The 16,365-nt window shown below is 35.5% G+C and overlaps 1 protein-coding gene across 1 annotated transcript in view; it reads right to left on the reverse strand.

Moving 5' to 3' along the window:
• Cpne8 (copine 8) overlaps positions 1–16,365 on the reverse strand; it is a 193,049-nt gene that overhangs the window by 161,175 nt on the left and 15,509 nt on the right. Inside the window, exons 2-3 of the mRNA XM_015493226.2 lie at positions 3,495–3,535; positions 2,258–2,304 (exon numbers count right to left, since the gene is read on the reverse strand). Coding sequence (XP_015348712.1) covers positions 2,258–2,304; positions 3,495–3,535 — 88 coding nt within the window. The remainder of the gene's footprint in view (positions 1–2,257; positions 2,305–3,494; positions 3,536–16,365) is intronic.

Raw genomic sequence — 16,365 nt, forward strand, 5'->3', positions numbered from 1 at the left:
AAAAAAAAAAAAAAAAAAAAAAAAAAAACAGTGCCAGGATTAGCACTGATAAAAAAAAAATTCTCTGCACTGGAATAATAGGAAAGATCCTTGAGGATCTTTCCTTGAGGGACATCTAAGAAATATGCAAGGCCATCCTAGGAATCATAGGTCCAAAGGTGCAGAAATGCAAATTTGTATTCAAGCCTTTCTTTTGAGAAGACAGTCCTTGGGCACAGTCTTCACCTAGGATCCACTAAGGAATCATTTCCTTATGGTTAGTCATCAGGTTGCTAAAAAGCCACTGCAATCATAGTACAAATTGGCCCAGGTACAACTCAAGCTGGTGCAAAACCCTGATGTCACCTACACAATGCTAGTTTTCCAGGTATGCAGAATGCAAACATAATGGAGTCAGAGAAGCTTTCACCAAGACCTCAAATGAAAGCCTGAGGCAAGACAGTGTTCTGCAGGTTCAAAGTCCTATAAGCAGCCATGACAGGGCAATGCATAGAACTGTAAGACAAAGATCAAGCTGTAACAGAGACCCCAGGAAGTTACAGATGCCAGCAACATGCAACATTCACCAGGGAAAGGAGCAGGCAGCAAGCAGAGCCAGCCCCAAATGGAATTTTTTCAGAGGAAAGGTTGGTTGTAGCCCACATGGACAGCAAGGCCTTAGGGCAGGGGACTGACCAAGTCCTTGGGGGCCTACACCCTGCCACAAGCTGTGATATGTGGAGATTTCAGATTTAATGTTTTTGTTCTGATAGGTTTCAGTCTTGCTTAGGTACAATTTCTTTCTACCTTTCTCTTCCTCCCTTTAGAGATGGGAATGTTTACCCTGTGCCACCCCAACCACTGTATCTTGGAAATACGTAATTTTCTTTATAATTAATTCTTTATAGGGCCCAAAGTGGAGTGTGCCTTACATCTCACAGGATATTAGACTTAAACTTTTGAGAAATGGTGAAACAGAAATCTGCAAGGCTATACAGATTTTTATTTTATTTTTTTTAATTCTTAGGGATGGACTAAATGCATTCTCCATTATAAGATGGACATGAAGTTTAGCAGACCAGGGACAGGGATCTTAAAGTTCCCCCAAAGGCCTATGTGTTAAAGGCTTGGTCCTCAGGATGGCCCAATTGGAAAATGGTGCAACTTTTGAGAAGCAGGGCCTAGTGGGAGGTGTTTAGGTCAATGGTGATTGAAGGGGATTGTGAAAGGCTAGCTTCTTCCTCTCTCTCTTTAGCTTCCCGGCAATGAGGTGAGCATTTTGCTCTATCATGTATCCCCCACATGATGTACTGCTTCGTCCAAACAAAAGAGCTAACCAACCACAGACTGGAACTTCTAAAACTGTGAGACAAACTATTCATTTTCTTTCTATAAGTTGATCATCTCAGGTATTTATGATAGTGGTGAAAGCTGACTAACATAAGAATCTTGTGCTCAGTATCCCAGTGGCTACCAACTTATTACCAGTAGCAACAAGTTTTGAATTGTGTCTTCTACACCAGTTATGACAATAAATTACAAAGATCTACTCTTACCCTCTACCTCACAATTGAGATGCATTGATAACATGGTTGATACAAAGCAATCTGTGAGAACAAATAGCACAAATCTCTGTAGGAAAATCTATCCAGAAACAAACCCCATTAAAACAATGCACTCTCTTCCTGAAATAGCCAGAAACGACAGATACATGGAATGCCTCATGTTTTAACATGCACCCACCCTCCAGTGATCACCTTTCTATTCAAACTTGGAGATGCACTAGAAAATAAATGAATAAAAATGATAGTTCAGACTCTGATTTTGCTTCATTAAACAGTAATAGTTGTATTAGGATACTAAGTGTCTATTTTTAAACAAATAACTGGCAATAGTCATGTGATATTTGATATCAAGCACTACACAAAACACTTTTATGTGGAATTTTATAAAAATCAGTTGACCTTTGAATGGGAGACTAAGTTAACATACTTGCAGGAGGAATCATGTGAAGTAAACTATAATAAAACACTAGGCTTACGCAAGCCAAAGTCTCAGGTTTAGAATATTTCACAAGCTCATAAATAAGCTAACCAGTCATAAGCATTCAGTAATATTAAAAACTATGATGCAAAGATAGCTGTCATAAAATGAAAGACAAAATCTTTGGACTGAAAAGACTTAAAAACAGGGAAGTTCTATTATGATTAAATTGTTAAAATATAGCTTATACTATATCTTCAAGAACAGTGATTTTTTAAAAAATACTCTGTCTTACCTCTCTCCATTCTTTATTTCCAACTCCTTGTACATATAAGACACAAACTACAAAAGATAAAAAAATACATATATAAATTTCTCTTATAAACACCAGATGGGAATGCATAGAATTTTCTTTTCAATGGTCCAAAAGCTACAACACAATTAAATGCCTAACTCCTAACCTTACCCTGGCAAGAAAATTACTATTCAATCATCAAATGATTAAAAATTATTTTAATGAATCAAAGAACAAACTATATCAGACCTTTGGAATTTGATATGCATACAAACTTGACATGTAAAGAACACTATAATTATTTGCTAATATCTTTATTTCTATTGCATACAGATGTAGGTAAATTTTCAAAGTATAATTTAATAATTTGAAGTATAAGTCAAATTTCTCCTAAGATAATTAAAGTGCTCAAAGTCATCCTAAGAGGGACAAACTGGGACAAATCATAGTCTCCATTTAATAATTACAACATCTACCCTCAATATTTTTAAACAGGTAAGAAATTGTATCAATCAATAAAGGGAGTCCAAGAAAGGGAATTTAAGGGCTTTGGGTAAAGATTAAGGGATAAAAAGAATCTCATCTACTCATAAAATAAACCCCAAGACTTTTTAATCCCCAAAATTCTAATGCCTTTTCCCCAATGACCACTTCAAGAATCTTCCAGCACCTGACAAAGACCTCTTTCCTATAATTAACCACATTGTTCATACATTGCAGAGATGCAGAACTCCTGCACATCAATTTCAAAATATTATGAGATTTGGAAACACTAATTGATTTACACACTTCTGCTGTTTTCTAATTCAAACTACCATTTTCATTTTGCAAGTTATTCGTAAATTTCAATCTCTTTACTTAGTAATCAAATTCAGCTCATGCCAGCATTTCACTGGTTGGTATGCCTTCTATACCACTTCAATGATTTTTTTAAAGAAATATTATTCTGTGACTTAAACTCTTAAAATTACAGCCTACTATGGCTATCTTTCAAATGGTATTTCTACCATGTGACCATATCATGAAGTTTTAATTTCAAAGGAAACTGTCCTATGCTGGAGTTATCTGCATTTCCTTATTCTCAAAGTGCTAAGCCACTTCATCTTTAGCCATAGTTCTGCCCAGATAGATAAGCAAGCAAAGCCTGGGACCATCTCCCTCTGGAACTATAAGTTTCATACAATTTTTGCAAAATCAAGTAAGCAAAATAAATAGAAGCAAGTTAATGAATACTTACTTGGATCAGATTTAGAAAATGTGTCTCTGTCAAGAAGATTTCTGTTGAATAAAACAGAAAATGTTAGGTGGGTATAAGGCCAAAACATTTCCATTTATATTTATATAAATGTATGAAATGTTTATAAGTACATAAAATATGTGTATATACTTAGGTATATGTAACTAATAAAAAATGTGCTAGAGGTCTGAATATCACTGCACAGGAAGCTGGGCAGGGCGTGGGTTTATTACCTCAGTCTTGCCTTGCAGTTAACTAACATGAACTCTTCACATACTAACATTAAAATCTCTTTGAGAGAAGTAACTGTTTCAGGTTTATTTCTAAATTTTCATTGAAAGTTTACATGCTCAGAAATGCTTCCTGAATTGAAACATGGGTTATGAATACTGCAAAATTGTTTGGAACTCAGAGCCCATGATCAATTAGAACACAGTAGAGAAGCACTGTCTCTTACATCTATCCTGATGAGTTTTATGTTGTTATTACAGTTTGGAAATTTAAGATGAATATACAGACCCTGGATAAAGATTCTTTTCAATAAAAGAAAAGATTAAACAAGTAGATCAGACCATCATTATCAGTACCTTTTTTGTATATATTTATACATTTATGAAAGAATTGAAATTGAAGGTAAATATTGAGGTATCCTGTTATCCTCAGTGGCAGTAACACAGCCTTATACCTTATGCTCATAAGAGTAACACAGGGCAATTAATGAAAACTTAAGATTGATATGTTATGATCAACAAGGGAAGCAATTATTAAATTGAATTAGAAAAAAATCCCAACTAAAACTGACTTTTTTTTTTTAAAGGGACAATTTGAAGATACACCCTTTTTCTGAAAAGGGGTTATTATGGTGATGGCTTGAGGGTTCCAAAAGTTCAAATTTGTACTTCATATTCATCCTCCATTTATTGGTAATAATAGCTAAATTATATTTCTGTCTCTAGTACTTTAATGAAAATCTCATGTGCAAGCTGTCTTATTCCTCCGCAGGACCACTGCTCCTGTGCATTTATTTGTTGTGCCCTTGGTATTTGAACAGGCCTGCTTTTTTCATATCAACCTGACATCCATTTTTAATTCATTCAGGTTCTCAAACATGATTGCTTCCATGGAATCACTGGACACTAAGAAAATAAAAACATATTCAACAGAACAATGAAGCACAGATCATAAAATGAAATATGTTTTGAAATATTCCTGGAAAGAAAACATCAGATATATTTATATTTGGAATTACAAGAGATAAAAAAAAGACCACTAGTCAGAAATCATATTAAAATAATCCTTTCTGTCCCCTAAGCAGACACCATGACTCCAGTAATGGTTGGCAAACAGTAAATTAAAACATTTCCATTTGAAAAATTACTGTGATATTATATTTACAAAGCCAGTTCTCCACTTGAGTGGAAATTCTCTGACCCTTCTTGTAGCTCCAGCTTTTGTTCATTAAGTATCCTAAGAAAATGTTAAATAAGCGCTTTCTTTCAAAGTTCACAAAAATCAAGAGAGCAAAATACTTCACTGCGGTTCAGACCCTGTAACTATGATATATACATACTTTAAGGAAAATAATGCAATTTCAGTGCCTTGGTTATGCAAAGATAGATTACATTGTTAATTATAAATATAAAATAAGGGATTTTTATCAACATCAGATATTAATATCCTTAATGAAAAGACTTTCCTCATTACATTGTTTCTTCCCACAATTATGATCCATAACACATAATGACAAGGCAAAAAAAAAAAAAAATGATGTGACAAGAAGTAAAACTCCAGGAAATTTAACTTTACAATTGTTTGACCAAAACCAGGAGAGAAATGAAGAGAGAAAACCAGAATGAGAACAAATTCTTGAAAAAAATAAAAAGTTCTAGAAAAAACAGAGTGAAATAATAATGAAGGTAGAAATAATAGTGAGGTAGAAATAATACCTGAAGAAATGCATAATAAAAACTGTAAGTGAATTGCCCGACTTGTTCTAATAACCACTCACCCTCAAATTCCAATTAAAATTCCTGGTCTCTGGACTTAAAAGAAGATGATTGAAACAACACAACTAAAGCTGAGACCTGAACAATTAACTCTAACCAGTATCAGGAAATACTGGGCTAATGGAAAGATCTTTCTGAGAGCATTCAGGGGAAAGGATTCCCTGCCTGCCCTCTTTACTGTCCAGTCCTTATGGATATTAGTCCCATACAGTAGAGCACCCAGCTATCTTCCCTGATGACAACAGTCAGTCAGCTCATGTGGTAAGCCTACCTCCTCCAATTAAATGCTCAACAATCCACTTTCCTATTTTAAGAAAGTTTCCTATACATTTTTTTTTTTTTTAGCCCAGAAAATGTGCTGAGTGGAGAACATGAATGTCAGAAGTTTACTATCCATTGGCATTCTGAGTCCCACACTTAACAGCCAGGAATCCTCTTGAAATGGCACCTCAGGTTTCCTTTTTTGAACTGAAAAATAACAATTCTCTTTAAACTTCTGCACAATTCTGAAAGTGTTTCTCAAACAAATGTTGAATGTCCAAGACCGAACAAAGCACTAGCAAACTATACATAAATATTAAAGACATATTCCCTGATTTCAAAGAGCCTGAATTTTAGTGGGATAAGAAATTCACAGAAACAGTTAAGTAGCAAAATTAGGTGGTACATAAAATAACAGTGTGTAATGGGGAGAAGGTATAGGAATCTAAAAACAGTCAAACTGATTCAGCTACAACAACAACAACAACAAAATCTGGTAGCGTGGATAGCTCTTATTCCAATCATTTTTTAAACCATGCTATGAAAAAAAAACCATAGATATTTATACATAATTAAAATAATCTAAACAAATACATAAGCTGAAATAAGTATTAGTTTTAAAAGTCTCAAATATTCTTTTTTATTTATATATGATGAAGTTTTTATAATAGAAAATCAAACACTCAAATTCCTCATACATAAAATGAACATTACAAAATGACCTATTTAAGGAATAGAGGTACTAAAAGTGACCTGTGGGTTCACCCAATAGTTACAGGCCTCCTACTTCCTCTTTTCTGAAACCAACTAACAAGCATTCTTTTTTAAAAAAGAAACATTATCCTACCACAGATGTGACTTGGAAAAGAAAATCTACTTGGCATTTATATGAATTCCAAAGTTAATAGTTTCAGAGTATTAATAAGTGGAGTATCTGTGAACTCTTAAATTACTAGTTCAGAAAACCATACATTATACGTATTTTACAGAGTAAGTCCTCATATTGAAGGGATGAAGTACGTTCCAAAAAGCAATGTCACTTGTGGCCAGCCAAGCTCCAACAACACATAGAGGACTTCACTGCTATAACTGGGTAGAACTGTTCCACTAAATTTTTTAATAAGAGTAGAAATATAGCTTATAAATACAGACAAAGGATAAAAACCAATCTATTTAATTTCCTATGTAGATATAAATAGTGCTAATAAATATTTAGAGTCAACAATGCCTTATCACTTGACGAATATTTTCCAGCATAAATTTTCCAGACATTGACAGAGACCAACATCTCTGTATCATACAGTCTCTCTTGCAAATTGTCCTGTACCAATAAGCAGAACAAATCTGGGCTTAATTAAAATTTAAAAATTATTAAGAGCCTTCATTTGCTATTTTTCAGTGTACTGTCTGGACCACTCTCAGCTTGCAAAGTCTTTACCAAATATTGCTTAGGCTCGCTCAGAAACTAGCAAAAGCTCAAACATAAGCAGAAGCCAAACACCTGCTGCATAAATGAAGAATCTTCTTATCTAATCAGAAGCATCAACTTTTTTCACATTAGTTATGGTGAGGTGTTTTATTATGGGAAGTGGAGTAGAAGAGGAAGGTGCTATTTGGGGCCTTTGCCCTAATAAGTAATCCATTAACTGAAAACACATGAGAGAGGTAGTGTCATTGGAATTATAAAGGAGCCCCATGTCACTAGGCCATCCCTGTTGTTCTTCTTTTGGGTATTATACTACCTCATGGTCTAGAATTAGGAAGTTGTTATTTATTTATTGGCAAGGAAATCAAAACATTTATTGAGTAATTGAAAGAAAATTTACTCAGTCTTTAGGAATGATTTGAAAGTAACATTTACATTCTCTGATTCATTTATTCATTATTTTACTCACTGAACAAACCTTATCTCTGGACATTCAGCATTCATATTTAAGAAAAAAATATTTTTTTCCAGACTGTAACTGTTATGGCAAAAGGAGACAGACTGTTCAGAGGCAAAAGTAGGTTTAGAAATGGAAAAAAATAATGAAGTATTTTGAAACTGAAACTTGCTCAAAAGCCAAACCCAGCTAGAATCTAATAAGATACCAAGTAATTTTGAAAGATGGGGTCATCGGAAAGTACTTAACAAGATTATTTGGCTTTCACAAAGTAGGAATAGACTTTTAGATTTGAAGTTGCACAAATAGACCAAAAAATTTGTCTCAACAGTTTCCTCTGAAAGCCTGAGCACACAGGTAAAACTTCATCATAAATGACAGATACTACTCCACACACACTGGGAATAATAGAAACTTTATTTTGCAGTTTTTGCTGAAATTGGTTATTCCAAACATTTATATATTAGTGTTGCTAAGTTGAAAAGGCCAGTGATAAAAATACAGTTTCAACTTCTGCATTAGCAAAGTTTGGTTTAGATACTAAAAGAAATTTGAGGGGAAGACAATTAGCAGTAAACGTTTTTAGTATTTCTTATGAAGCATTCGATTGTGATTGATATTCTTGGAAATTACTTCAAAGAAGCCCAGCTCTGTCACAATCTGACAATTTGCCCTGGTTAACCTGAAATAAACAGAACCTAATGACCTGAAGAAATGTGGGGTTACTTGAGGGTGATGTAGTTTCCAGAAAACGGTATAGCATGCAATCCCTGATTTCAGCTGGGGAAAAGAAATACAACATTTGTATTTTAAAAAATGGATGGAAAAAAAGACAGAGTGCAATATGGGCCTTCTTAAAAACCTAAAACTCAGTAACGAAATTTAGTTCACTATCTTTCCCCAATCTCTCAGCTCCTGTATTTCCTATCTTGGTGAATGGCAACTGTAGAAGGTGAAATAAGAGCCACATGAACGTGACAAGTTCCAATTGCAAGAACCTATATATGTGACCTTATTTAGGAAAAGGAAAAAAGCCTCTGTAGATGTGACTATACTATGAATCTAGAGATAAGGAGATTATCCTGGGTTCTCTGGTGGGTCATAAATGCAATCACATGCATTCCTATAAGAAGAAAGTGCAGGGAGATTTGACACCCACAGAGGAGTCAGAATGGAAATGGGAACAAAGCAGAGAGACCTGCAGCTTCTGGCCTTGAAGATAAGAGTGTTATGGTCACAGATCAAGGTATGCCAGCAGCCCTCCATTGGAGAGTGATCCTGCTAACACCTTGAATTCAGCCCACTGACACTGATTTAGGAATTTTAGTCTCCAGAGCTGTGAAAAATAAATAAATTTTGGTTCCTTTAAACTAACAACTTTGTGACGATTTGTTACAAAAGCACAACACTGTCCATCCACTTTTCCAAGCAAGACTCCAGGGTCATCTTCCTTTTTTCCTCTCCCTTAAACCTAAAGCTTCTACCACCATGACGTGTGCTTCTATAACCAGCTATTTTCCCAGCCTAAGATTTCTTAATGGTCGAGTTGTCTCCCATCTTCCAACTCATTCACTAAGATGCCTCCTAAAGATACTTCTCCACAGAAAATACCTGAATAGATGGCTCCCTTGCAAAAAAAAAAAAAAAATCATTTGCTAACAGAAATTCTGAATTCCATTTTTTTATTGGTTGCTCAAAACAGTACAATGATCTTGACATATCATATTTCATACATTTGATTCAAGTGGGGTATAAATTCTTATTTTTACCATGTGTACAGATTGCAGGATCATTAAGTACTACAGACTGAACCCAGAGGATTCTACCACCAACCTATATCCCCAACCCTTTTTATTTTTATTTGAGACAGTGTCTTATTAAGTTGCCAAGGCTGGCCTTGAACCTCTGATCCTCCTGCTCAGCCTCCTGAGTAGCTGGGACTTGTGGTGTATGCCATCATGCCTGGCCCAAACTCTTTACATAGCACTAGCCACATTCTGACAAATATAGACCTGGCTATGTCTCTGGGGGCACCTCTATAGACTCTTCTTCAGATATTTCAGAATTTCTGCATACCCTAAACTACCTATCCACAGCAATCTCTCCCCCAGAAATTTCCACACCAACATCTTTCAAACTCTCCCACAGCTGTGATCACCTAGGCATGGAGAACTGATCATTCCCTCCAATGTGTCCCACTTCACTCAAAATGAACCTATATCACAAATTCCACACCTACTATTTATTCACTGACCCAGTTACAGGCTCTGAGCTCAGCACTTTAAATAAACCATTTCATCTAATCCTCACCATAGTCCCAACAAGTAGTGATTATTGGCAAAATCCATTTTCCAGATGAGATTACAAAATTCAGAGATGTTAAATAAAGTGGTCAAAGCCACAGAAGTGCTTAAGATACATTTTTTATAATTAAAAATAAAACTTTGGTCTTATTTTTTGATATTTAATGTTTGTATTGATTATATTAACTATTGATTGCTATCATTCACAAGAAAATTAAATGACAGGCAAATGACGTTAACATTTGGCATCATTTTGGATGTTTTAGAGAGTAAGCTATAAAATAACAAGAGTAGTAGAAAGAGAAAAATTAGTTTTACTTGTAGAAGATTTAATTTTGCATAGAGAAAAACAAGAGAATAAGCTAATAAAAGCTTCTAAAATTAATAGATAATTCAGTAAAGTGATTGGAAGTATGAGGAAAAGGTGAAGGTCAACTCTGGGTTATCAACTGTTAATAATTCTTTTATCCAATTCAGGCTTTTCAATAATGATCTGCTGCCTTCCCTTGCTGAAGTATGTGAGGGTTAGGCAGCTCTCTTTCACTATAACTGCACTCCCAAAGCAAATCTCAGACCAAATGTACCAAAGAGACAAACATTCATTAGCAAGCAGGACCCACAACAGTCACACAATATGCTCTCTGAGTTTAATCAACTTTTAGCTCGGTCTTTGCAGGCACTCCAAACAGCACTTTAAAGCAGATGTGACTATGGTCTGTTGTCATAATTTATCTGAGCTTCTGGAATTATCAGTGTAGATAATTCCCTAAACATTCTGTACCCAGGACTTAAGGAGTCCTTAAGCCCAGGGGAACATTCTAAAGGCATAAGCAAGGGCTCACTAGGCATGTGACCTGTTCTCTCTGGCAATATAGTCACAATCAAGGATGGGCCACAAATGCAACAGTGATCCCATGAGGCCATAATGTAGCTGAAAAACTCATATCACCTAATGACATCACGGCCATTCCAACATCACAGACCAACACTTATATTTATGGTGATGCTGGTGTAAACAAACCTACCATGCTGCCAGTTGTATAAGTGTAGAACACATAGAATTATGTATATTATATAATATTTGATAATGACAATATATGACTTACTGGTTTATGCATTTACTATACTAATCAGGGTTATTTTAGAGTATACTTCTTTTAGTTATATACAAGAAAGGTTACTGTAATTAGGCCAGCAGCAGACTGACACATCTCATTTACATCCCCTTTTGACTGCGCCATTTTCTCTTATGCCTGATTTGTGTTTTGCTCATCGTGGGTATAAGTGTGTGTGTGTGTGTGTGTGTGTGTGTGTGTGTGTGTGTTTACCATATAGCCTAAGTGTATAGTATGCTGTACCATCATGATTCATGTAGATAAAATCTGTGATATTTGCGCACTGACAAAATTGCCTGAGAATGCATTTCTCAGAATATATCTCCATGTATCTGTTGTTAAGCAATCTTTTTTCATAACAGCATTATTCAGATATGATTCTTGTACTATGAAATTTGTCCTTTCAAAATGTACAATTTAGTTTATGGCATGTTCACAGAACTGTGCAACTATCACCTCTATTTAGTTTTCGAACATTTTCACCTCTTTCCTCTCTGCCTCCCACCAAAAAATCCTGTGCCTGTTAATAATCATAGCCTATTCCATTTTCCCGTTTCTGGTAACCATTTATTTGTCTTCCTTTATTTCCTATTTGTAAACATTTCATATAAATGGAATCATTCAATATGTGATTTTTATGACTACCTTCTTTCACTAGTCATAAAAGTTATGACTTTTCCATGTTATAGCATGAATCAGTACTTCATTACCTTTTATGGGCACATAATATTCCATTGCCTAGTTAAACCACATATTTTTCATCAGTTGTTAGGCACGTGGGTTGTTTCCATATTTTTTGCTATTATGGATAATGCTGGTGTGAACATTTGTATACAAGTTTTTGTGCAGACATATGTTCATTTCTGTTGAGTATATACCCAGCAGTGGAAGGTTGAGCCTTTTAGTAATTACACTTATCACATTTGGAGGACCTGCCATACCATTCTCCCAAGTGGTTGCACTATTTTATATTCTTACCATCAATGGATGAGGGTTTTAATTTCTCCAAATTCTCTCCAATACTTGTTATTGCCTGTCTTTTGTATTATAACCATATGTTGTATGAAGCAACTAACCCATACATCTGATTACCATACATTCCACCAGAAAAAGGAAAAAAAAAACATTTCTGACATCTAGAATAATTACAACACAGTTTGGTGCTCATTAACCATTGATGGTGTAGTAAGTAGTACAGAGCATATGGACTTATTATTAAACTTCAAATACTATCTCACCACATCCAAATTATGCTGATTGAAATGATTCAGATTTAATTTTACAGCCTAAAACACACATTTATGACATTGCCTTTGCTAAAATATTTGAAAGTAAATAGCAGAAAAATATATTATCTACCAGAAGTAACTGGACAAGATGGGAAGAAAATAAAACATGTTCCCATTTTTGAAATCTTGGCATGAAGACTGTCTTATAAGCTTCACATAAAGCCCAGAGGAAAGACTAACCTATTTGATAACTAGTGCATTTTAAGATTCTGTACAAAAATGATTCAATAATTAAAGTTAAAATATAACATCTGCTACATATATCATAGATAAAATGTTATGGCTATAAAAATATGAATCATTCTCTAAATTACCAAGGAAAAAATATAAGCACCCCATAAGAAAACATCTGGCTAAAGAAGTTAACAAGGCATTGTATTTTATGAAAGTAGAAATATAGTTGGTCTTTGAGCACATTCAAAGAAATTCATCCTCAATAATGAGCATCAACGTGCAAATAAATAAAAAGCTAGTTTTCTCCTATGAAACAAATATTAGCTACTCAGTAGCAAATGACATATTAGGGCTCATTTAGTTGTGACAGAAAAAAAGAGAAATCTATGATGAAAATCCATGCAGCTGATTCTATGAGAATAGCTAAAACAAGGACAGAAACAGCAAAACTTTTTCTGTGAGCATCTGTTATCAGCCTTTTTTTTTTTTAACTGTTTCTTCTACTTCTCTTGTCCACGTGGAAGGAAACATAGATACCTAGAGACCTTAAACTTTACATTTTATAATTCTGGCACCCTAGAAGGGCTGTCATCTTTTTCTTCATTACAGTCACCAAACCTCATGTATTTATCCCTAGCTGGCAGGATGCCTACCTCTGAGACAACCAACTGTGGCTGGATGTGTATAAATTAAGTAATACACTGTGATTACGGACAAGGGTCACACTCATTCAACCACAGTCCCTCTTTATTTCAACACATATTTACTGAACATCTAATACATAACAACCACTGTTCTAGGAAGTAGGCATAGAATGGTATAAGAGAATAGTGAAAGCCTGATATTGAGTTCAGTTCCCAGGAGAGAGGAAAGATGCAACCCATAGAGAGGTGGCCACTGGCATTTCTGTTAGTGTTAAGAACAGTGGAGACATTAAAATCTAGCAGTGTGAAAGTGCCTGAGAGGCTCGTTTCAGGGAAGGCCTCTCTGATACAACATTTGAACTGAGAAAGTAAAAAGAGGCAAGCATGGGAAGATCTGGTCATGTAGTGTGCTAGGCCGACATTATAAGTGCAAAGGACATGAGACAGAAGAAGAAAGTGAGGGTGAGATGAGGTGAAGAAGAGGCAGAGAGAGAGCTCACTCCTGTGGCCACAGTAATGTAAGATTTCATGGTGAATGTTGTTGTGAATGTTGTTAGAAAGTTACTGTCTTGAAAAAGAAGGCTTATATAGTTTTAAACAAATATCCAGTCTACTAAGACTGGAGAGTCTGTGGGGAACTGATATTCTCATAAAACCAGGTAGAAATCCATCTTGACGTATTTTCCAAAGCTTTAACATGTTCGTCAAAATGGTAAGTGTGCATTCCTTGTGATACGACAATCTATTATCTGGAAATAGAGTCAAGTGCAGAAGTAAATAATATATATACACAATGACATTCTTTTCACTTGTATAGTTACATACTATATACTTATAACTCTTAAAAACTTGGGTAAAACTAGCCAGGTGTGGTGGTGCACACCTATAATCCCAGCTGCTTGGGAGGCTGAGGCAGGAGGATCACGAGTTCAAAGCCATCCTCAGCAAAAGTGAGGCACTAAGCAACTCAGTGAGACCCTGTCTCTAAATAAAATACAAAATAGGGCTGGGGATGTGACTCAATGGTCGAGTGCCCCTGAGTTCAATCCCCAGTTCAAAAAAAAAAAAAAAGAAGGTAAAACTAACCAGTCATAAAATGAAGACTGGTTAAAAGATTGGATTCTAAAAAAATTAATGTCCTGAAACATTTTAGTGAAAATTTAGCATTGAAGAAGAAGCATAGTGCAATCATTACAATCACAGACTTTGGAATCACTAATTTTTCTGCTCAGTACCATGTAAACTAAATTCTATATGCTTCACTTTACTTTCTGTTAAAAAAAAAATAAGTGATAATGGAATCTGCCTCATAGAGTTGTCCAAGGAGTAAATAAGTTAGTCAACAATGTCCTTAGAATATACTAGCATACAGTAAAACTAGAAAAAGCAACTAGGGGGAAAAGTAAACACAATAATATTGAGGCTGACGTGGCCTGTGGCTCGCAGGATTGGTAGGTAATGATGTCCTTTCAAGGCCAAAGAGCCTCCTGGAAAAAAAGAAAGATTATGATATGGTATTCCTGGATAGCTGGGGTTGGATGGGAAGAAAATACATGGGAGCCCCTACCTGGATTCTGTCCCTTAGAGTCAGTGGAGATCCTATTAGAAACCCAGATTCAAAGACAAGGCATGGACCCAGACAACCTGAACCTGGAGCTGTGTAGTCTGTGCCACAGAGGGAAAAAAAAAAATCTGTGCATATATGGATTTGCAGAACTAAGGATGTTTAGAAAATTTTTACAAAGGGGGACTTGAGGTTAAAATGACCCTGGAGAGACCAAAAAGAACCACAAAGATCTGGTAAATCAAGAGAGACAGGCACCAAGAGGCAATGAGCATGTCCCAGGCTCTGCAACAATGGGGCAGCACTGCCACCTTCCAGGGTCCCTCTCAGCAGCAGCAAAGGCTCCCTGGAGGCAGAGAGAAAAGAGTGTGGGTCATTCACTTGATAAAGTGACCTCTTCACAGCACAGGTCACTCACTTGGTAAGGTGGTTCTCCAGGCAGAGGGTACCAGCTGCTAAAAGGAAACAACACACAGGTGTTATTATCTGGAGTAGAATTATTTTTTTAAAGTTGGACTTTCATCTTAGCTAAGTGGTCATCACATGGATTTCAATGGAAATGTGCCTTACATGCAAATCAATAAATGCAGAGAGAGATGTCTAGCTGGCATGACTTATTTATTAATGGTGGGGAAGTTGGGCAGATTTGTATTTTCTCTTTTGCTCTTTTCAACAGCTTGGGTTGGTTTTCCATGTATTTTTATAATGATCATATAGCCCTTTTATAAACATTGTTAGATTTTTAGATTTCTTTAGAGAGCCTTCCCCATCTTCATGATGTAATTCACTGCTTTCCAACTATTTCAGTTGAATGCCAATATAAAAATTAAGAGTTTCTTGCCAAGTGACTTTGAACTTTCAAAACATTTTATTGACATTGTATCATACAATCCTCAAAGCAACTATGAGAAACAGCTTCTATTCCTATTCATAAACAAAAGCACAGAGATTAATTTATCTGTATTGTCATAGTTGGTGATGAATGGAGCTGCAGTTTAAAACCAGATCTCTCTAGCTCTTAACTTTCACTCTGCTCCTTAATACACTCACCTAATTATGTTACACACTTGAATTTCATATCACCATTTTTCCCAATCCCTCTTGCTGACACTCTGAAAATAGTAACAATATTTCAGCTCACTACTAACAGCTAAGTGGGCAAGGAGTTTCCACATATTTTAGACAATTGGCTAGATTAGTAGTTTTTCAGCATTTATTTCTCCTAGAGTCAATGAATGAAGCATGTGTGGTTCAAGAAGTGAGTGTTCACGATTGTACCATGTCTGCAAATCACCAGGAAGGAGAAAGCTGAAAGCTACAATACTTTAACCAACATCAGCTCAGCAGTTTCTGCCTTGATCCAGGCACTCCCCAAATATGATAAACCTATGTCCAGGTATCCTAACTTTTTGTTTCTTTATCCATAAACTGTTGAGCAACATAAAGTTGAAATCCTCATTGATCTTCAGATTCAACATGATAACGCTTCAAAAGAAAATCTTTATATTCCGGATTGCCTTGTGTAAGCCATCTTTAAGATTCACCCATCAATATGCACAATATGCCCTTGAGAACAATAATATGCCTAGAAAGGTAAAGCTAGATTGGCAAGGGTGTTTCTCTCTTCTGTAA

The sequence above is a fragment of the Marmota marmota genome, unplaced genomic scaffold, assembly GCF_001458135.2.
Source record: "Marmota marmota marmota unplaced genomic scaffold, marMar, whole genome shotgun sequence".
Taxonomy (NCBI): Eukaryota; Metazoa; Chordata; class Mammalia; order Rodentia; family Sciuridae; genus Marmota; species Marmota marmota.